The sequence below is a fragment of the Leucoraja erinacea genome, chromosome 35 (genome assembly GCF_028641065.1).
Source record: "Leucoraja erinacea ecotype New England chromosome 35, Leri_hhj_1, whole genome shotgun sequence".
NCBI lineage: Eukaryota > Metazoa > Chordata > Chondrichthyes > Rajiformes > Rajidae > Leucoraja > Leucoraja erinaceus.
This window is the reverse complement of record NC_073411.1, coordinates 633,717-655,981: the sequence shown is the minus strand read 5'-3', so window position 1 is coordinate 655,981 and position 22,265 is coordinate 633,717. Positions and strand designations below refer to the sequence as shown.

The 22,265-nt window shown below is 47.1% G+C and overlaps 1 protein-coding gene across 1 annotated transcript; it reads right to left on the bottom strand.

Annotated features, from left to right (window-relative positions):
- Positions 1-3,547: 3,547 nt before the first annotated feature.
- Positions 3,548-21,796, bottom strand: LOC129713142 (RNA/RNP complex-1-interacting phosphatase-like). The gene is made up of 9 exons (XM_055661968.1): positions 21,649-21,796; positions 19,359-19,434; positions 18,629-18,760; positions 17,209-17,332; positions 13,059-13,119; positions 11,321-11,367; positions 11,149-11,224; positions 8,872-8,961; positions 3,548-5,687 (listed from the first exon to the last, which is right to left on the bottom strand). The coding sequence occupies exons 1-9, from the start codon at positions 21,759-21,761 to the stop codon at positions 5,297-5,299; spliced, it is 1,110 nt and encodes a 369-aa protein (XP_055517943.1). The 5' UTR covers positions 21,762-21,796; the 3' UTR covers positions 3,548-5,296.
- Between the last annotated feature and the right edge of the window lie 469 nt (positions 21,797-22,265).

Sequence of the window (22,265 nt, the reverse complement as noted above, 5' to 3'; positions counted from 1 at the left end):
TGCATCTGCCACGCATCTGCCCACTCACTCAACCTGTCCAAGTCACCCTGCAACCTCCTTGCATCCTCTTCGCAGTTCACTGCCACCCAGCTTTGTGCCATCTGCAAATTTGTTAGTTACATCTAAATCATTAATATATATTGTAAATAGTTACGGCCCCAGCACCGAGAGTTGCGGCACTCCATTCGCCTCTGCCTGCTATTCTTACAGGGACCCGTTTATTCCTACTCTTTGTTTCCTGTCTGCCAACTAATTCTCTATCCATGTCAATATCCTACCCCCAATACCATGTGCTCTAATCTTGCCCACTAATCTCCTGTGTCGGACCTTATCAAAGGCTTTCTGATAGTCCAGATACACTACATCCACTGGCTCTCCTTCACCCTTTTTAGAAACAGAGAAAATAGGTGCAGGAGTAGGCTATTCGGCCCTTCGAGCCTGCACCGCCAATCAATATGATCACGGCTGATCATCCAACTCAGTATACTGTACCTGCCTCTCTCCATACCCCCGATCCCTTCAGCCACAAGGGCCACATCTAACTCCCTCCTAAATATAGCCAATGAACTGGCCTCAACTAGCTTCTGTGGCACATTCTCACATTATTCCAGAAGATTAGTCAAGCACAATATCCCCTTCATAAATTCATGCTGACTTGGACCAATCTATTTACTCTAGCATCTTCCCCACCACCGATGTCAGACTAACTGGTCTGTAATTCCGTTTTCTCTCTCGCTCCTTTCTTGAAAAGTGGGATAACATTAGCTACCCTCCAATCCACACGAACTGATCCTGAATCTATAGAACATTGGAAAATGATCACCAATGCAATAATTGGTCTACCAAATACTATTTCTCGCCTAATGCAAATTTCTTTCAGTTCCTATCTCCCCAGATCCTCTGCCCTCTGGTACATCTGGGAGATTGTTTGTGTCTTCCTTAGTGAGAACAGAACCAAAGTACCTGTTCAACACTTCTGCCAGTTCCCTGTTCCTCATAATAATTTCACCTGTTTCTGCCTTCAAGGGACCCAGATTAGTTGTTACTAATCATTTTCTCTTAACATACCTAAAGAAACTTTTACTATCCTTCTTTATATTCTTGGCCAGCTTACCCTCGTACTTCATCTTTTCACCCCGTATTGCCCATGTTACCTTCTGTTGTCCTTTGAAAGTTACCCAACCCTCAGGTTCCCGCTACTCTTTGCTTTATTATATACCTTTTCTTTTAGTTTTATTCCATCCCTAACTTCCCTTGTCAGCCACGGTTGCCTCTTAGAATCGTTCTTCCTCTTTGGAATGAAATGATCCTGCATCTTCTGGATTTTGTCCAGAAATTCCTGCCATTGGTGTTCCACCGTCATTCCTGCCAGGATCCTTGGCCAGCTCTCCTCTCAAGCCTTCATAGCCCCCTTTGTTCAACTTCAACACTGACACTTCTGATTTAATCTTCTCCCTCTCAAATTGCAGATTAAAACGTATCATATTAAGGTCACTATCTCCTTGCCGTTCCTTTACCTTGAGTTCCCTTATTAAATCTGGTTCATTAGACAACACTAAATCCAGCATTGCCTTCCCTCTGTTAGGCTCCAGTACAAGCTGCTCTAAGAATCCATCTCGGAGGCACTCTACATACTCCCTTTCTTGGGGTCCAGAACCAACCTGATATTCCCAGTCTACCTGCATATTGAAATCTCCCATAACCACAGTGGCTTTACCTTTGTTACATGACAATTTTTACTCTTGCTCCAACTTGCACCCTGTATCCAGGCTACTGTTCGGGGCCTGTAGATAACACCCATTAGTCTCTTCTTACCTTTACAATTCCTCAATTCTATCCACAGCGACTCTACATCGTCAGTCCGTATGTCATCCCTCGCAATGGACTGAATTTCATCCCTCACCAACAGGGTTACCCCACCTCCTCTGCCCACCTGCCTGTCCTTTCTATAGGACGTATAACCCTGAATATTCAGTTCCGATCCTCCTGCAGCCACGTCTCTGTAATCCCCACAATGTCATATCTACCAATCTCTAACTGAGCCTCAAGCACAGTTACACATTACTTCTTATACTTTGTGCATTCATATATAATTATTTTAATCCATTACTCACTTCACCTTTCACATTGATTCCTATTTCACTTGGGCATACTCTCCTATCCCATCGTGAGCTTTATGTCCTATTAACTCTGGTGTATTTCTTAACTTTTCTTATACTCTCTTTCCCTTTAACTCCATCCTTGTATTTCCAATTTGTCTCCTCCTCCCCCTCTATTTAGTTTAAACTCACCCGTGTAACAGTGGCAAACATGCCTGCCAGAATGCTGGTCCCCTTGGTGACATTTCGGGTCGAGTCTAAAGCAGGGTCTCGACTCGAAATATCACCCATTCCTTCTCTACCTTCGATTTAAACCAGCATCAGCAGTTCTTTCCTACACATTTTGTCAGCTGGGATGATCTGGTCTACCTCATCACACCCGCTGCAATCCTTCATTGCACATCGGCTGGGAAGGTTTTCCTTATAGAGGAAGATAAAACAATGACAGGCATTGATAAGATGCAGTGGCCAGTCTTTTACCCAGGGTGGGCGGGGGTCTAAAACTCACGAGCATAGGTTGAAGGTGAGAGGAAGTTTTAAAAAGGGACCAAGGGACAACCTTTTTCACAAGCAGTGTGGTGCGTACTTGGAACAAGCCATCAGAGGAAGTAGTAAAGGGGTTTCATAATCAGCATTTAAGACAGTGGGACAGGTACATGAAAGGATGCAGTCCAGACAAGTGGGACTGGCTCAGGGGGGAAACTTGGACCAAGTGTTGTAGACTTGAGTTCATGTACATAGTTCCCTGCAAGTGGCACGAGATGGGCACGGTGAGGAAAACAGTGGGGACACTGAGCTACATCACTCAGGGACTCGAGTATAGAAGTTGGGACCTTATGTTGTAGTTGTACAATTTGTTGGTGAGGCCACACAGTATGTTCAGCTTTAGTCACCCTGCTGCAGGGAAGATGCCCATTAAGCAGCAAAGAGTGCAGAGAAAATTGTCAAGGATGTTGCCAGGACTCCAGGGACAGTTACAGGGATAGATTGGACAGGCTGGGACCCATCCTTTATACACATCTTATAGATGTGGATAAAATTATGAAGGGAATAGAGTGTCTTTTTCCCCCAGGGCTGGGCAATCAAGAACTAGAGGGCATAGCTTTAAGGTGAGAGGGAAAATATTTAAAAGGGTAACTTTTTCCACTGAGTGGTGGTATGTATATTGAACAAGCTGCCAGAGGAAGTAATTGAAGCAGGTAAAACAACACAATGTAAAGGTTGAGGGATATGGGTCAAACGCAAGCGAATGGTACTCGCATAGATGGGGCATTTTGGACAATTTGAGCCAGGGCCGGGGCATGCTTCCATGTTGTGTGACTGTGACACATTCATTGTGTCGACTGGATGTGGTTGGAGTCATGGCCTTTATACAGATGAGGCTGCATCAAGATCATCTCTGCCTTTTCTGAAGCTTCTAAACACTGCAGGAAGTGGAGATAAAAATAATACAAATGACCAAATTCATTTATTTTGATTCCAGATTACATTCGATACCAAAAACCGTAGAAAAACTTGATTAGTGACTTCCTCAATCACTGATGCAATGAATTTAGGGAGTCGGGTAAAAGGATGAAGCCCAGAGCATCAGATACACAAGCAGGAACACAGATGCTCCTGAACCACCGAGCTGAGCCTCAGTGTGAAGGAGGCCAGTGTACAAGCTATAGCCATCCTCCAGACCCAGTGCCCGCCCTCCACAGGAGCAAGACAATGTGGAACAACTGGCAACCCAGCCTAATCACTGAAGATGCTGGAGTAACTCAGCATGTCAGGCAGCATCTCGAGAGAAAAGGAATACATGACGGATCATGACCCTTCATAGGACAGTTTGATGAAGGATCTCGACCTGAAACGTCACCTACTCCCTTTCTCCAGAGATGCTGCCTGACCCAATGAGTTACTGCAGCATTTTGTGTCTCTTTGGTGTAAATCAGCATCTGCAGTTCCTTCTCACACACAAGCCTAATCACTGCTCTCTAATAACACCACACTCACCAGAAAGATATATAATTTCCCGGTATCTGTGCAATGTGCTGAGTGCCCCACGTTCTATTCAAGGACAGGTCTAGGCTGCAGATAGAGACCACTTGAACTGAGAGGATCCTGATGATTTTTCTTATCCTATTTGAGATAGCCAGAGATGAACAGAGTAGGCAACTAGTACAGATCAGTCTGAAGCAAGGTCTGGATTGGAAATGTTCACCTATCCATGTTCTCCAGGAAAGCTGCTGGACCTGCTGAGTTACTCCAGCACTGTGCTCATTTGTAGTACGGATTAGACTTGGGCTGTCACGGCACTTGAGTCGGACTACACACAAACCCATGGAATTAAATAAATTAAGTTTAAAAGTAGCAAGTAACAATGTTTTCTGATCGGACTCAGTGAAATGTCAGCAACTTATTTGGAACCCTTGGATAGATTAGAAATTGACCCCAATACTAAACCAATCTACTGGATTAATTGCTTTTTGTCGAATCAAAGAGCAGTTTAAACGATGCGGGGAAGTAGTGAAATTCCTCTCAGTAAGTCGTTGCTCACAGGACGGTTAGGGTCATAGAGTTCCCTGCGCCCCACCTCAGCATCCTACACCAGTTTCCCTGCTGGCTATTTAGTTAGTTAATTCAGAGGGTTGACTGTAGTCAAGGGGTCAATTAGTCACTGAGAACTGAGGTAACACTCGAGTGCTGGTCCATCAGAGGACTGTCAAGGCATGATCTGCTGCCCCCGATCTGAAGCATTGCAGCCGCACATGTGTTTAAAATTGTACAGGTGTTAATACAGTGTGGACTGCAGTGTGATCCCCTAACTCAACAGGGGAGCAGTACCTGTACAATGTGCTGGCAATATTCACCACCCCTTAGACCACCTTCACAATATAGTATTCGAGGCCATGTCTTTTAAAATCTGCACTATGTATGGGGAGATTATGAACTGATTAAAAGTGTTTGTTTTGCGAAAAGAAGAAGTTCGAGAAGCAGTGACATCAGAAAATGAATCAAGGATTGGGAGCCAAGCACAATATTAAGGCAGATGAATGGAGGTTCCTCCACAGTTCAGAGGCAGCAATAGACAAACGATCTACCGATAACTGAACATAGATGCAGCCACCGAAGCAGCCTCTCCGTTTCATCCTGCACATTATTTCTTTCAGTTACGTTTAATCAAAGTGACTAAAATCTTTTGCATTTGCTTATCAATTGTCCCATCGTCGATGTGTATTCAGCCTAACCTGACCTCGAGAGACTGATTTCCGTTCACTGGTGTCCCTGGTTCCGTGAGGGGGCTGATAACCGTCCCAGGGGTTCACGGGCCGATTCTTCTCCCAGTCAGATGGTAGCTGACGAGAACGCCACGACGACTGTGACTGACAGCTCGTCCTTGACGAGTCCCACCACCCGCCAGTAGAGTCAGAGTAGGCCCTGTGTCCATTGCCCAGCGCCGGGTGATGAACAGCACGGGGTCCAAACCCCTGTTCTCTGGAACGCTGCCTCGCCAAGTAAGAATCAGCAGGCTGAACAGGCGGGCAGGCAAAGTGACTGAATTCACGGAAGTCGTTTCTTGGTGGATACTTTCCGCGATTTGTTCTGTAAGGGGACAACCAAGAGTTAAGAATGTTTTATTGTCATATGCCCCCAAAACAGAACAATGACATTCTTACTTGCAGCAGCCGGTACTCAATAGATAACATAATAAACAACATTGTTCAATAAAATGGGCAATTTTGGGCAAAATATCTGAGGAAGGATGTGCTGGCTCTAGAGAGGGCCCAGAGGAGGTTTACAAGCACGATCCCAGGAATTAGTAAGTGAATATATGATGTGCGTTAACATATGATGATGGCACTGGGCTTGTACTCGCTGGAGTTTAGAAGAATGAGGCGGGGGGAAGATCTCATTGAAACGTACAGAATACCATAAGGCTTGGATAGAGTGGATGTTTCTACTAGTGGGAGGGTCTAGGACTGGGGGTCATAGCCTGAGAAGATATGAGGTTGCTTTGGCAAGTAAGGTGAAAGTAAATCCAAAGGGTTTCTACAGCTATGTTAATAGCAAAAGGATAACGAGGGATAAAATTGGTCCATTGGAGAGACAGAGTGGACAGCTATCTGCAGAGCCAAAAGAGATGGGGGAGATATTGAACAATTTTTTTTCTTCGGTATTCACCAAGGAGAAGGATATTGAATTATGTGAGGTAAGGGAAACTAGTAGAGTAGCTATGGATACTATGAGGTTCAAAGTAAAAGAAGTACTGACACTTTTGAAAAATATAAAAGTGGATAAGTCTCCAGGTCCTGACAGGATATTCCCTAGGACATTGAGGGAAGTTAGTGTAGAAATAGCCGGGGCTATGACAGAAATATTTCAAATGTCATTAGAAACGGGAATAGTCCCCGAGGATTGGCGTACTGCGCATGTTGTTCCATTGTTTAAAAAGGGTTCTAAGAGTAAACCTAGCAATTATAGACCTGTTAGTTTGACTTCAGTGGTGGGCAAATTAATGGAAAAGATACTTAGAGATAATATATATAAGCATCTAGATAAACAGGGTCTGATTAGGAACAGTCAACATGGATTTGTGCCTGGAAGGTCATGTTTGACTAATCTTCTTGAATTTTTTGAAGAGGTTACTAGGGAAATTGACGAGGGTAAGGCAGTGGATGTTGTCTATATGGACTTTAGTAAGGCCTTTGACAAGGTTCCTCATGGAAGGTTGGTTAAGAAGGTTCAACTGTTGGGTATAAATGCAGGAATAGCAAGATGGATTCAACAGTGGCTGAATGGGAGAAGCCAGAGGGTAATGGTGGATGGCTGTTTATCGGGTTGGAGGCAGGTGACTAGTGGGGTGCCTCAGGGATCTGCGTTGGGTCCTTTGTTGTTTGTCATGTACATCAATGATCTGGATGAAGGTGTGGTAAATTGGATTAGTAAGTATGCAGATGATACTAAAATAGGGGGTGTTGTGGATAATGAAGAGGATTTCCAAAGTCTACAGAGTGATTTAGGCCATTTGGAAAAATGGGCTGAAAGATGGCAGATGGAGTTTAATGCTGATAAATGTGAGGTGCTACACCTTGGCAGGACAAATCAAAATAGGACGTACATGGTAAATGGTAGGGAATTGAAGAATACAGTTGAACAGAGGGATCTGGGTATAACCGTGCATAGTTCCTTGAAGGTGGAATCTCATATAGATAGGGTGGTAAAGAAAGCTTTTGGTATGCTAGCCTTTATAAATCAGACCATTGAGTATAGAAGCTGGGATGTAATGTTAAAATTGTACAAGGCATTGGTGAGACCAAATCTGGAGTATGGTGTACAATTTTTGGTCGCCCAATTATAGGAAGGATGTCAACAAAATAGAGAGAGTACAGAGGAGATTTACTAGAATGTTGCCTGGGTTTCAACAACTAAGTTACAGAGATAGGTTGAATAAGTTAGGTCTTTATTCTCTGGAGCGCAGAAGGTTAAGGGGGGACTTGATAGAGGTATTTAAAATGATGAGAGGGATAGACAGAGTTGATGTGGACAAGCTTTTCCCTTTGAGAATAGGGAAGATTCAAACAAGAGGACATGACTTCAGAATTAAGGGACAGAAGTTTAAGCGTAATATGAGGGGGAACTTCTTTACTCAGAGAGTGGTAGCGGTGTGGAATGAGCTTCCAGTGGAAGTGGTGGAGGCAGGTTCATTGGTATCATTTAAAAATAAATTGGATAGGCATATGGATGAGAATTTTGGGCAAAATATCTGAGGAAGGATGTGCTGGCTCTAGAGAGGGCCCAGAGGAGGTTTCCAAGCACGATCCCAGGAATTAGTAAGTGAATATATGATGTGCGTTAACATATGATGATGGCACTGGGCGTAGGAGGGTTATGGTATGAGTGCAGGCAGGTGGGACTAAGGGGAAAAAAATTTGTTCGGCACGGACTTGTAGGGCCGAGATGGCCTGTTTCCGTGCTGTAATTGTTATATGGTTCTTAAAGGACGTTATTTTTAGAAGGAGATGAAGAGGAATTTCTTTAGTCAGAGGATGGTGAGTCTGTGGAATTATTTGTGGAGGCAAAGTCAGTGGATATATTTAAGGCAGTGATCGATAGATTCTTGATAAGTATGGGTGTCAGACGTTATGGGGAGAAGGCAGAAGAATGGGGTTAGAGGGAGAGATAGATAAACCATGATCAATCTCTGGCGGAATAGACTTGATGGGTTGAATGGCCTAATTCTACTCCTATTCCTTATGACCAAACTAAACTATCCGGCTCGTGAACTGACTTGCACAATCCTAGTCCTACCTCAGCAGCAGGACACCATGGACCAATTCTTGCACATACAAATATTTTTTTACTAATTGCATTCTTGCAGTCTTTTAAGGCTGTTATAAGGTTGTGTTGTGCAAGTCTATGTGCCTGTGGTGCAAGCAGGATATCTTCCTGCACCTCATCATACTTGTGTATGACAATAACCTGGATAACGTAATGTTTGCGTTTGTCAAGGTTTGCACCATCCTGTACCTGCTCCCCCTTCCTCCTCCCCTCAGAGTCAGCAAGTCCTCCAGACCAACTTCTCCAAACCAACCAAGATCCCTTCCTGAATTAGTTCCTTTGGTCTGCATTGACCCCATCCCTCTAAACCTTTTCCACGCACGAATGTTTCCCTGTATTTGGACCATAATTTCAACGCAGCCAGTTACCAGTCTCACACCCACTGGACGATGCATCACCTGCAACATGCCACTACACGGGTACTTGCTGGGCACGGGCCATTGCTTACCTCCCTCGTGGTGTGAACACAGACTGCTGACGGAAACGTCCCATCTGTTCTGGGGCTACGCAAGAACCCAGCAATTCGATTCCTTTATTGCTGTACAACAGAAGAAATGACACGAGATTATAGGCAGTACAACGCTTCCCACTGTCACTTAATGGGACAAAAAGGAACAGGTTAAAAGGCAAGGGTTTTAAATTCAGTCTCCTTGTGGGAATCACTTTGCAGTTGAGGAGCAAACAAATGCTGCTCGTCAGTGGAACCTTCCACCGATCAACACAAGCAGGCCCACGTCAGCACAACAACATCGCCTGGCTTCTCACAGTCCAGTTCCACAACCGCCCTTGTAAGATTCAAGTTCTGCAGGATTGTCGACAAAGTACGACCTGATCATCTGATCAGCCAAGAGGGACTCAGATTTGTGAAGACAAGGCTTGATTAGCAATAGTTCAGATTTGCTTTGTGAACTAGGAAATAGCGTCTCACAAAGTTTTGTTTAGTCTGAAGAAGGGACTCAACCCGAAAATCACCTATTCCTTTTCTCCAGAGATGATCTCCAGAGACTGATCCGCTGAGTTACTCCAGCTTTTTGGTAGCAAAAGCGGAGCTGCGAGATACCGAGGAGACCCTTGTTAGGGCCTCATCTATAATGGAAGAGGAGAACCCTCGTTCCCTAAAGGCTTTATGGAACGTGTCAGAGGGTAGTAGTGGAGGGTAACTGCCTTACTTTGCTTGAGACCCGGGTGCTGTATGTTTGAAGTTGACACGGTTTCCCCGTAACCTGCATGGGTTTTTTCCGGGTGCTCAGGTTTCCTCCCATACTACAAAGACACACTGGTTTGTTGGTTAATTGGCGTGGTTAAATTGCAAATAGTCCCTCGTGTGTGTAAGATAGCGTTCGTGTGCGGGGATCACTGGTCTGCGCAGACTCGGTGGACCGAAGGGCCCGGTTCCGCGCTGTATCTCCAAACTAAACTGTTGATTGTCATCTATATTAACAATCTCAATGCGAACATAGGTGGCACGATTCGTAATTCACGGGTGACACCAAAACTTGGTCGTATAATGGACAGTGAAGATTGCCTCAGGCTGCAAAAGAATTGAGATTAAATGAGGAAGTGGGCCAAAGAATGGCAGATGGAATTTAACTTAGGCAAGTGCAAATGGTGCATATTCGGATGTTAAATCAGGGCAGGACTTACACAGTGAATGGTAGGGCCCCGGGGAGTGTTGTGGAGCTGAGGGACATGGGGGTTCAAGTACATGGTTGAAAAAGCAACACAGTTAGACAGGGTGGCAAGGACAGCGTATTCCACGCTGGTTGGCGCCTTGAGTGCAAGCGTTGGCACGCCAGTTACAACTGCACAAAACGGCAAAACCACACCTGGAATTTTGTTGCAGTTCATGTCTCCATATTCCAGGAGATGGTGCAGAAAAATGTTCTGGAGCAAAGGAGACTGAACGGTGATCTGAGTTTCATATAATAGTGGGGCATAGATCCAAGGTGGATGGCGAGTTTTTTTACAAAGGTAAGCCAATAACTAAAGGACATAGGTTTAAGGTGAAAGGGGAAAGATTTAAAAGGGACCTGAGGGTCAACTTTTTCACATCAATGGTGATGGGCTGCCAGAGGAAGCTGAAGTGGCAATTATCATTACGTTTAAAAGATATTTGGACAGGTACATAAATAGAAAATATGGGACAAATACAGGCAAACGACTAGATCAGATAGATACCTTGGTCACCATGTATCAGTTGGGACAAAGGGCCTGTTTGCAAGCTGAATGACTACAAGGCTGTTGTTGTGCTGTTGTTCTAGAGTGGGAGGCCTTTAACAAGTGCCTCATCTCCTGCTGACACACAAGTGTAAGGGAGTCTAAAACTAAAAGACTGAGGCTGAAGGTGAGAGGGGGACCTGAAAGGCAACTTTCACACCGAAGGTGGTGGGTATATGGAACGAGTTGCCAGAGGAAGTGGTGCAAGCAGGTAAAACTGTAATGCCTGAATGATATTTTGGACAGGGTAGGAAAAGTTGTGGCAAATAGGACTAGCTTGGTCAGCATGGATGAGTTGGGCTGAAAGGCCAGCCTCAACGCTATACAACAGATAGTGCAGATCTAAAACAATCACCTGCAGAACTTTCAGAAACGGGAGAAGGTGGAGGAAAGACAGGAGGCACCGGTAGTACATCTGAGCAAGTAGGTGGTCGACGAGGAAGAGCCATAACGCCCAGGGAAGCGGAGTGCTGAGAGATGCTACTAAACGTGATTCAGTTGACCTTACCTTCGATGTGGTCCCTGCAACAAATCCTGAATGTAATTCTGTCTTTCAATTGAATATCCACGGGATCTATTGAACACTTGAGAGAAGGAACCAGGGATGAAGAAAGTTTAGATTTAAAGAGACAAGAAAGAAAACATTCAGGAAGTTCAGCTAGTAACATCCAAGCACTTACAGTCGATTGCATGTCGAGGGTCCATCCCATCCACATCAATCAGATACCTTGAGGAGGGAAGACAAGGGAAAGGAGCAATGAACAGGCGAACAATAACCCTACACTCTACAGTAACACTCTAGCTCGTTTCCAGAAGTCCTGACTTTGTGTGTAATCGTGCCCCCCCCCACCGCTAATGCTGCTCCTGCAGGATGTGAGAAGTTAGGGAGACGTCCAGTGTCCCAGAGCTCTACAACTATGGGACGTGTGTCCAGCTGCAACTCCTTACAGACAGCGTCAGGGAACTGGAGCAGCAGCTGGGTGGTCCTGGGTTCATCCGGGAGACTGAGGCTGTTATAGACAGGAGTTAAAGTGAGGTGGTCAAACCTTGGGTGGATGGCTGACCACCGGGAAAGTGAGTGGACAAGGAGCACACGAATATCCTGGTTATTGTGTTGTATAACGGCAGGTTAGTGTGTTGGCATCCTGGTGCCAGGGTCCAGACATCTCTGAGCAGTTGCAGAACATTCTCAAGAGGGATGGCGAGGGATGGCAGTCGTTCTGCAAAGTGCATGCTGGCACAAATGACACGGGCAGGAAAAGGGATGAGATCCCGCAGTGTGAATATGGGGAATTACGCAACAGGTTAAAATGCAGGACTGAAGGTAATAATCTCCGGATTACCCACAGATTAGTACCCTCACTCGATGCCACGTGGTAGTGAGGGTACATGTGTGGCTCGGGAGTCGATGCAAGGATACAGATTTTTGGACCATGGGGATCCGAAACAGTCGCCTCACTTCAGCCACAGTCGCCTCAGTACAGCGGCAACATCCTCTGAAAGCCAATTCCAAACACAGATGGAACTGCTCAAATTTGTTTGTGACACTCAGTCAGTTGCAGTACTAGTGTGGAAACACACACCTCCACGGCACAGCAATAGAGCTACTGCATAAAAGCGCCAGTCCTGGGTTTGGTCCTGACTGTGGGCTTGTCTGTACGGAGTTTGTACGTTCTCCCCATGACCTGCGTGGGTTTTCGACAAGATCTTCAGTTTCTTCCCACACTTCAGACGTACAGGTTTGTAGGTTAATTGGCTTGGTATAAATGTAAACTTGTCTCTAGCATGTGTACGGTAGTGTTAATGTGTGGGGATCGCTGGTCGGAGCGGACACGGTGGGCCGAAGGTTTTGTTTCCGCGCTGTATCTCTAAACTAAAGGAACTAAACTCTAGATTCAGGGACAGCTTCTTCCCAGTTGTCATCAGGCAACTGAACCATCCTATCACCAACTAGAGAATAGTCCTGAGCTACGATCATTCTCATTGGAGAGCGTTGGAATATCTTTAATCAGACTTTACCTTGCACCAAACGTTTTTTCCTTTTTCCTGTATCTGTGCACGGCTTGATTGTAATCATGTAGTCTTTCCACTGACTGGATAGCATGCAACAAAAGTTCTTCACTGTACCTCACTACAGTTGGTAATAAACTGGACTAAACTAACAAGAGAGCAGTCCTGAGGAACCCTTTATCTCATTGGAGATCCTCGGACTGTCTTTAATTGGACTTTTCCTTGTTCTAAACTTTATTGCCTATATCTTGTATCTTTACACTATGAACGGCTTGATTGTAATCATGTATAGTCTTTCCGCTGACTGGCTAGCAAGCAACAAAAGCAGCATTTCGCTGTACCTCAATACACATGATAATAACAATAAACTCTACAGTATAACCGTGACCAAACACTTTAGCAACCCACCTGCATATGAGGTAGCCAGTTCTGTTGATGCCGTGAGTGCAATGAACTCCAATCAGTTTATCTAAAAGTAGACAGGTGGAGAAAGGTCAGCGTGCTCAGATTAGATCACATCATTCAACATCCCACACAAAATATAGGCACAGGCTTGGGCCAACGGACTTTGGGATTAATACAGAAGGGTGCCCACCGGACAAGTTGGGCTGAATAGCCAGTTTCCATGTTGTACACTTCTATACATATATGACTATGGTCAACAATGGCAAGGCTCCCAGACCTGCTACCTCACAGCTGACTGAGTCTGCACGTTCTCTGTGTCTCTTCATTGGTTTCTTGCAGGAGCTCCGGTTTCCTCCCACTTCCCAAAGACGTACAGGTTTTGGGATCCAGGGAGAATCAGCAGCAGCATTTGCAGTTCCTTCCTACACATTTCATCTGCTCCACTGCAAAATCCCCTCAAGGCATGTCTACTTTGAAGAAGTTCTCCTCTCCAACGCGAGTTCTGCAACAACCTCTCTCGCTGCTCCCCCTGTATGGTTCCTCCTGCTCTCCGACTCTACGACCACCTTTCCTTTACCATTGTTACATTTTTGCATATCTTTCATTAATTTGGTCTATATCTCTACATTGTCTATATCTCGTTTCCGTTTCCCGTAACTTTCAGCCTGAAGAAGGATCTCGACACAAAACGTCACCCATTCCATCTCTCCAGAGATGCTGCCTGACCCACTGAGTTACTCCAGCATTTTGTGTCTATTGACTGGGTATTGAATTGGCTTCATGGAACGAAACAGGATGGTGGTGAAAGGATGTTTCATGGAATGCAGGCCTGTGACTAGTGGTGTGCCTTGGGAATCGTTGCTGGGCCCTTTGATGTTTATGGCTTATTGCAACGTTGGCTGTGAATGTGAAAAGCATAATTAGTAAGTTTGCAGATGACACTAAAGTGGGTATCGTAGATAGTGAAAACAGTTGTCAATAATTATAGCAGAATCTCGATCAGTTGGGCAAGTAGGTTGAAGAATGGCTAAGGGAGTCTAATGCAAATAAATGTGAGACGTTGCATTTTGGGATGTCAAACAAGGGCAGGACCAAAGATCCTGTAGCATATATCTGCTATAGGATCTTTGGGCACAACCTTCACAGTGAATGTCAGGGCCCTTGTGTCTGTTGTACTGCACAGGAAACGAGGAATACAGGTACATGGTTTGCTGAAATGTGGCATCACAGTTAAATAAGAGTAGTAAAGAAGGCTTTTGGTACATTAACCTTCATCAGACAAGGTGCTGAGTATAGAAGTTGGGATGTTACATTATTTGAACAAGATGTTGGCGAGTTGGCATTTGGTGTACAGTTTTCGGTTGTGGTCACCCTCCTAAAGGAAGCAGTCAATAAACTGGAAAGAGTGCGGAAAAGATTTACGAGGATGTTGTCAGGACTAGAAGGCCTCACCATGGCCTCAGGGGTGCAGCGGTAGAGTTGCTGCCTTACAACGCCAGAGATCCGGGTTTAATCCCGACCACGCGTGCTGTCTGCACGGAGTTTGTATGTTCTCCCCGTAACCGCGTGGGTTTTTCTCAGAGATCTTCGGTTTCCTCCCACAATCCAAAGATGTACAGAATGTAGATTAATTAGCCTGGTGTACATGTAAATTGTCCTTAGTGTGTGTAGGGTAGTGTTAGTGTGCGGGGATCGCCAGTCGGTGCGGACTCGGTGGGCCGAAGGGCCTGTTTCCATGCTGTATCTCTAAAAATAAAAAGCTGTAGGGAGAGGTTGGGCAAGCTAGCACTTTATTCCATGGAGTGCAGGAGGATGAGAGGTGATCTTTGAATTGTGTCTTTGATTTGTGTATTGTTGATTTGATGCCTTTACGATTTATTTTTTATTTATTTTTTTGTCGTTATTTTTTGTTTTGTTTCATTCCGCTTACACGTTTTGTATTTTGTTTACTAAATTTTTTAAGATGTCCTTGAGATTCTTGAAATGTGCCCATAAATAAAAGTTATTATTATTATTATCTTGGAGAGATGTATAAAATAATGAGGAGAATAGACCAGGGGACATAGGTTTAAGGCGAGTTGATGGGATGAATAATGTCGAATCAGACTACAATTTACTGCTGGATGGACAGCGTGGGAAACATTACATGAGTTAACATGGATTCAGGAACTAGGTGAAGTGGTGAATGTCTCAACTAAACAGAGACTCCAAAGCTCGGCCAACCCACTGCCCGGGGCAACAGAGGAAGGATGCGGCAGCCATGGTTCCAGCAGGTGCACCGTATCTGAGAGGAAGCAGTCTCGGAGATGTTGTGTTCTTCAGATAAGACATTACACCAAGCCTCGGCCTAGCTAACATTTAGTCTTCAGTCAAGATCACTCCAATTGGTGGGTGGGGGTTCAGGGGGCTCCTGCATTTTCAATAAATTGAAAGTAATTCCTAAGCTTTCTGCTGGTAGTTTACATAACAGAAGCTTATACATTTTTTCTAACACATAACCAGTAAAATAATCCCCAAACAATAAATATTTCATGAAATAATTGACTTCATACAGCTAAAAAAAATTTACAAAAAATGTTACCTGAATTTCTAAACAAACTATTTGTAGAGATGCCAAAAGAACACAAAAGTAAAACCTACACATCACCTTCGAAACGTACCATCTCAAGGCATAATAATGCATAATACTGCAAGGCACAGTTAACTGTCAATACACTGATGTCACATCGACGCTAAGAAGGTAGAAAACTAAAAACCTCTGCCAATAACAATGAAAACAAAAATTCCCAATATAAACAGAAAGTCACCAGAAAGGGGAGGGGGTAGCCGCTGCCCGGGAGATAGGGCCCCGCATCCCTCGAACCCCCTCTATCATCGTCGGTAGCATTCCCTTTCCAGTCGCAGCTCCATATGGGAGACACTAAACACTGTCATGCTAACTTATTTATTTTCCCTACAAGAGAGGAGGGGATCAACACAGCCATCACCCCCGTCTCAACTGCCCGGGCGTCCCGCTCACCCCGAGCCCGTGCTCCCGTTCATGGCCTCGCGGTTCACCCACTCGAGCTCCGGTTCCCTCCAACAAACGGGCACCATCACAGCTCGCACAGCGCCGCCGGGCTGATCTCAACAGAAGCCAAAGAGCGTTGTTGTGTTCCCTCCGCCCACGGCCTCCAGCGTGTGTATTCCCCCCCCCCCCCCCCCCCCCCCCCGCCCCGTTATTGGCTGACCTTGCTGACTTCCATCATGAATCACAAGCTTACCCGCCTCCAGACCGGTACCTCCACTGACTCTCCTTCCCTCACCCTTTTATTTTATGATCTTACTAACTAAACTGTCAAAATTGGGCACAAAAAAAATTGAGAAATCTGTTTCATTGTAAGGAAAAGAAAAATATCATGCCTGGTTCCCATTCACCTTTGTGTCACTGGCAATCCTGCCATTTTATAATTGGTGCCTCAGCCAAGTCATTGAAGGTGTGAATGATTGAGGTCCAGACCTTCCCACCATCTACAAGGACCACAGTCTCTATGTCTCTGCATGGACGCAGATTCAGCATTAAAAAAAGTCTGTTGTTGTGGTCGGCACATGGTATTTGGCCAGTCCACACATTCCCACCACCATCACCGATGTACAACACATTCCCACCCCCAAACAACGATGGAGATATCCACAGCCTCTCAGCAAGGCTGAATCTTCAGACTCGGGACCTCTGCCATGGGCATGGTTCACCATTGCAATGTTCAAGAAACATTTAGACAGGTACATGGATAGGATAGAGGGATATGGGCCAGACGCAAAATGAGACTAGTGTAGATGGGACATGTGGGTCAGTGTGGGCATGTTAGGCCAAAGGGCCCTTTGTATGACTTTATAACGATGACCTTGATTTGGGAATTTAACTCCGATGCATTTAAAAGCCAAATAAGGGTCAAATTTAGACAGTAAATGGTGAAGGCCTGGCGTGTTGATGTAGAAGGGACGGCTGACTTTATCTGTCTGCCCACTTCCACGCACCCCCTAAGTAAATGACTGAATAACTGAACGCCTTCCCACACCTGGTCCCTTCTCTCCCCACCCCACAAAGGACTCCTGACCACGACACACCCAGCAGCCCACCTTCCATCACTTCCCTGCCCACAGATGTGCTTACCATTGTCCATGTTCTCCAACAGGAATGTTTTCACAGCTCGTTTGAAACTTAAAATGTTTTTTGCATTGGGTACTTCGTGGCCAGCGGTGAAAATCTTCTCATAGTGCAAACCATCCGGCAGCTCCTACAACAGAAAATCAAGCACATTAAGGCACAGCACAGGAGCGGGTAGCTACTTTAATGCAGAAATTAATGACCGAGGAAGGAGATGGAATTTAATCTGGGCAAGTATGAAATATTGCACTTTGGGAAGTTGAATGCAAGGGGAAAATATACAATTGACGGGATGAACCTGAACAGCACTGATGTGCAGAGGAATCTTTGGGTCCAAGTCCAACTTTTAAAAGTGGCAACACCTAGATAAAGTGGTAAAGACAGCATATGGTATGCTTGCCTTCTTGATTGGGGAAATGAATATGTCAGGATGTCATGATGCAGTAGAACTTTGATTAGGCCGCATTTGGAGTATTACATGCAGTTTTGGATAGGCACATGGTTATGCAGGGAATGGAGGGATATGGATTGTGTGATGGCAGATAAGAGTTGGTCTTGGCATCATGTTTGGCATAGACATTGTGGGCGAAAGGGCCTGTTCCCATCCTTCACCGTTCCATGTTCTGCAATCTGCACTGACAGCGCTAGCTTTTACTCACCAGTTCACCACTGGTTTCACCAGAACACCGTTGCCTCTACACGCTGGCTGCCTTTCACCCTCTGAGCAACGCAAACCCTCCCATACAGCCCTGGTCCACTGTGTCACCGATTGCCACACATTTCAGATTAAGCAAGAGCCACTGAACTCTCAGAGAGGAATGAGTCGCTTCATCTTGAAAGAAAATGACGATGATTTCTGGAGAAATGTGCAAGCTTTTTATTTGGTGGTGTGGGGGGAAATATGAAATGGAACTAAGTCGAGTTCGCAAGTTATCCGTAACCTCGTGGGTTTTCTCCGGGTGCTCCAGCTTCTTCCCACATCGCAAAGACGTGCAGGCTTGCAGGTTAATTGGCCTCAGTAAGATTTCCCCTAGTGCTTTGTAGATGGATGAGAAAGTGGGATAACAAAACTAGTGTGGTTGTATTGATGGTCAGCCTAGACTTGGTGGGCAGAATGGCCTGTTTCGATGCTGTATCTCTAAACTAAATATCTAAAATAAAAGAGTAACAATATTGATTTTTTTTTTAAAAAAGACAAAGTTAAGAATACAAAGTTAGATTGGAATTAGATATTATTCTTGCAAAAGCGGGATCAAATCAAAATAAAACAGTCACCTGGGCAGTACTGGTGAAAAGCAAAGTTGCTCAGTAAGAAACGTGATCAGTCAGTACCTGTCAACAAAGAATAGTAATCCAGCTTCTGATGACTGAATTTGTTCCTACATTTCTGGCCACAGGCTTGACGTGGATCTATGCCCAGTCTTACCTCGGGGTCGTAGTAACGCTTTGTGAAGGTGAGGTCAATGATCTTGCCCAGCTCCTCACTCTGCTCCTGGATCTGGTTCAAAAGATCCATCGGCGTGAAGACTTCACCGGGCAGCAGGCAGCTTGCAAACACCTGGAACAACAAATTGGCATCAGTCAGTACGCACCTCGTGGGCTGAAGGGCCCGTTCCTGTACTACATGTCCAAAACAAACTCCAAATACAGAGCTGCACTGACAGTTACCGTAGCAGGTCAGCCCGACCACAATCACACAGACAGGAGACACACACACACACACAGACAGGAGACACAGACAGACAGGACACACACACACACAGCAGGAGACACACACACACACAGACACAGACAGGAGACACACACAGACAGGAGACACAGACAGACAGGAGACACAGACAGACAGGACACACACACACACACAGCAGGAGACACACACACACACAGACAGGAGACACAGACAGACAGGAGACACAGACACAAATACAGACAGGACACACACAGACAGACAGGAGAGACACACACACACACACACAGACAGGAGACACACACAGACAGGAGACACACACAGACAGGAGACACACACAGACAGGAGACACACACAGACAGGAGACACACAGACAGGAGACACACACAGACAGGAGACACACACACAGACAGGAGACACACACACAGACAGGAGACACAGACAGACAGACAGACAGACAGACACTAACCTTCTTCAGTGGAACTTTGAAAGCGATGAAGCGGGTCCCTCGGAGGCGCTGGCCGAGTGCTGCGTACTCCTGCCACCTGGAACCCAGCAGAAGGACATGTCAGAACGATTCCAGAATTTGAGTGCGGGTGGGGTGGGGGTAGGGGGGGATTTAGGGCAAGGGTAGGAACGGGTTTGAGGGTGGGGAGAGGGTTGGGTGGAATGGGGAGGTGAAGTGGGTGGGGAGGAGAAAGGGGGGAAGAGTGTCAGAGGGAGTGTAGGTGGGGGGAGGAAGGCATGGGGGTTGGGGGAGGGAATGGGGGTCGGGGGAAATGGAGTCAGGGGGGGTCGGAGGGCGAGGGGATGGGGGTCGGGGGGGAGAGAATGGTGATGGGGGAGGGAATGGGTGACGGGGAGGGGGGAGGGGGGGGGTCGAGGGGATGGGGGTCGAGGGGGAAGGGATGGGGGTCGAGGGGGAGAGAATGGTGACGGGGAGGGAATGGGTGACAGGGAGGGGATGGGGGGGTCGAGGGGGATGGGGGTCGAGGGGGAGGGGATGGGGGGTTGAGGGGGGAGGTGGCCAGGGGGGATGGGGGCCGGGGGGGGGGGAGGGGGATGGAGGGGGGGGGGAGGGGGGGCCGGGGGGGGAGCGGGGATGGGGGCCGGGGGGGAGGGGAGCCGGGGGGGGGGGGGGGCCAGGGGGGGGAGCGGGGATGGGGGGGTAGGGGGGGGAGGGGAGCCGGGGGGGGGGGGGGGGGGGGGGGGGGGGGGAGCGGGGATGGGGGGCCGGGGGGGGGGGGGGGGGATGGGATGGGAGCCGGGGGGGGGGGGGGGGGGGGAGATGGGGGGGGGGGGGGGGGGGGGGAGAGGGATGTGGGCCGGTGGGGGAGGGGATGGGGTCCGGGGGCCGGAGGGGTGGGGGGGGGGGGATGGGGCCGTGGAGGGAGGGGATGGGGGCCGTGGAGGGAGGGGATGGGGGCCGGTGGGGAGGGGATGGGTGGGGGTGCAGGAGTAAGCTATTCTGCCTTTCAGGCCAGCACCGTCATTCACTGTGATCATGGTCATTCCTGCCTTCTTCCTATATCCTTTGATTCCGCTATCTTTACAATAGACAATAGGCGCAGGAGTAGGCCATTTGGCCCTTCAAGTCAGCACCGCCATTCAGTGTGATCACGGCTGATCATCCCCAATCAGTACCCCGTTCCTGCCTTCTCCCCATATCCCCTGACTCTGCTATTTTTAAGAGCCCTATGTAGCTCTCTCTTGACAGCATCCAGAGAACCTGCCTCCACCGCCCTCTGAGGCAGAAAACTCCAGACTCACCACTCTCTGTGAGAAAAAAAGTGTTTCCTCATCACCGTTCTAATGGCTTACTCCTTATTCTTAAACTGTGGCCCCTGGTTCTGGACTCCCCCAACATCAGGAACATGTTTCCTGCCTCTAGTGTGTGCAAGCCCTTAACAATCGTATATGTTTCAATGAGATACCCTCTCATCCTTCTGAACTCCAGAGTGTACAAGCCCAGCTGCTCCATTCTCTCAACATATGACAGTCCCGCCATCCCGGGAATTAACCTTGTAAACCTACACTGCACTTCCTCAATAGCAAGAATGTCCTTCCTCAAATTAGGAGACCAAAACTGCACACAATACTCCAGGTGCTGTCTCACTAGGGTTCTGTACAACTGCAGAAGGACCTCTTTGCTCCTATATTCGATTCCTCTTGTTATAAAGGCCAACGTGCCATTCGCTTTCTTCACTGCCTGCTGTACCTGCTTACTTTCATAGATTGATGTACAAGGACCCCCAGATCCCGTTGAACTTCCCCTTTTCCCAACTTGACACAATTTAGATAGTAATCTGCCTTCTTGTTTTTCCTACCAAAATGGATAACCTCACATTTATCCGCATTAAACTTCATCTGCCATGCATCTGCCCACTCCCCCAATCTGTCCACGTCACCCTGCATTCCATAGTATCCTCCTCACAGTTCACACTGCCACCCAGCTTTGTGTCATCTGCAAATTTGCTAATGTTACTTTTAATCCCTTCACTTTAAAGGAGACGAGGGTAGAGAGGGAGGGGTGAGGGTATGTGGGCGGGGATTGATGAGGGTGGGATGTTGATGAGGGTGAGATGTGGGTGGGGGGGGGGGGGGGAGGGGGTGGAGAGGTGGGGGGATGAGGGGGGGTGGGGGGAGGGGGGGGAGAGGATGAGAGGTTGGGGAAGTTGATGAGGGGTTGGTGGGGGGGGGTGGGGGTAATGGATGGTGGAGGAAGGTGGGAAGGGGCTGGAGTCTGGCCACCGCCTCACCTGTCGGGGACGTGTCCCCGGCGGCCACCACCATCAGCAGGAGCCCCGCCGCTGCCCGGCCGCGCCGACATCGCCCTCCGCACGACCAACGCGACCAGGCCGCCGCGTAACATCGCGCAGGCGCGGAAGAGTGACGCGTTCCGGAAGAGGACGTGCCTACGCCACGTGATGGATTGCAATGCATCGCCATGTTTGTTATGGGCAACGTGTCGCGCGTCATATTAATGACAGGAAGTAACCGTGCGCCATCTTTGCTTCGGGCAGCAGATCTGGGGACAATCACAGGCATTAAAATATGCAAATGCTGGAAACCTGAAATAAAAATAAAATAACACCAGAGAAACAAGGTACTCCAACGTTTTATGTCTATCGGAGGAAATACAGATCTGATTTGGAAACTCAGCAGATCAGGCAGCATCTCTGGAGACATGTAATGTATGTGATATTTTGGTTCGAGGCCCTTTCAGGGCTGCCAACTCTCACGCATTACAATAGGGTGATTTCACCAAAGGTCAAATGAGCGTAGATCCCCCCTCACGTGACCGAAAATTTTAACTGGAGGACATATGTCACATCGGTACATGTTAGTGAATGGGGGAACACGCACTTTCCCACCC

Excerpts from the sequence above, each read along its gene's own strand:
- LOC129713142 (XM_055661968.1), bottom strand. The coding sequence starts at position 21,761 with ATGTTACGCGGCGGCCTGGTCGCGTTGGTCGTGCGGAGGGCGATGTCG. Across the intron at positions 19,435-21,648 it reads CGGGGACACGTCCCCGACAG|GTGGCAGGAGTACGCAGCAC; the intron begins GTGAGGCGGTGG and ends GCTGGGTTCCAG. Across the intron at positions 13,120-17,208 it reads GTTGGAGAACATGGACAATG|ATAAACTGATTGGAGTTCAT; the intron begins GTAAGCACATCT and ends GTCTACTTTTAG.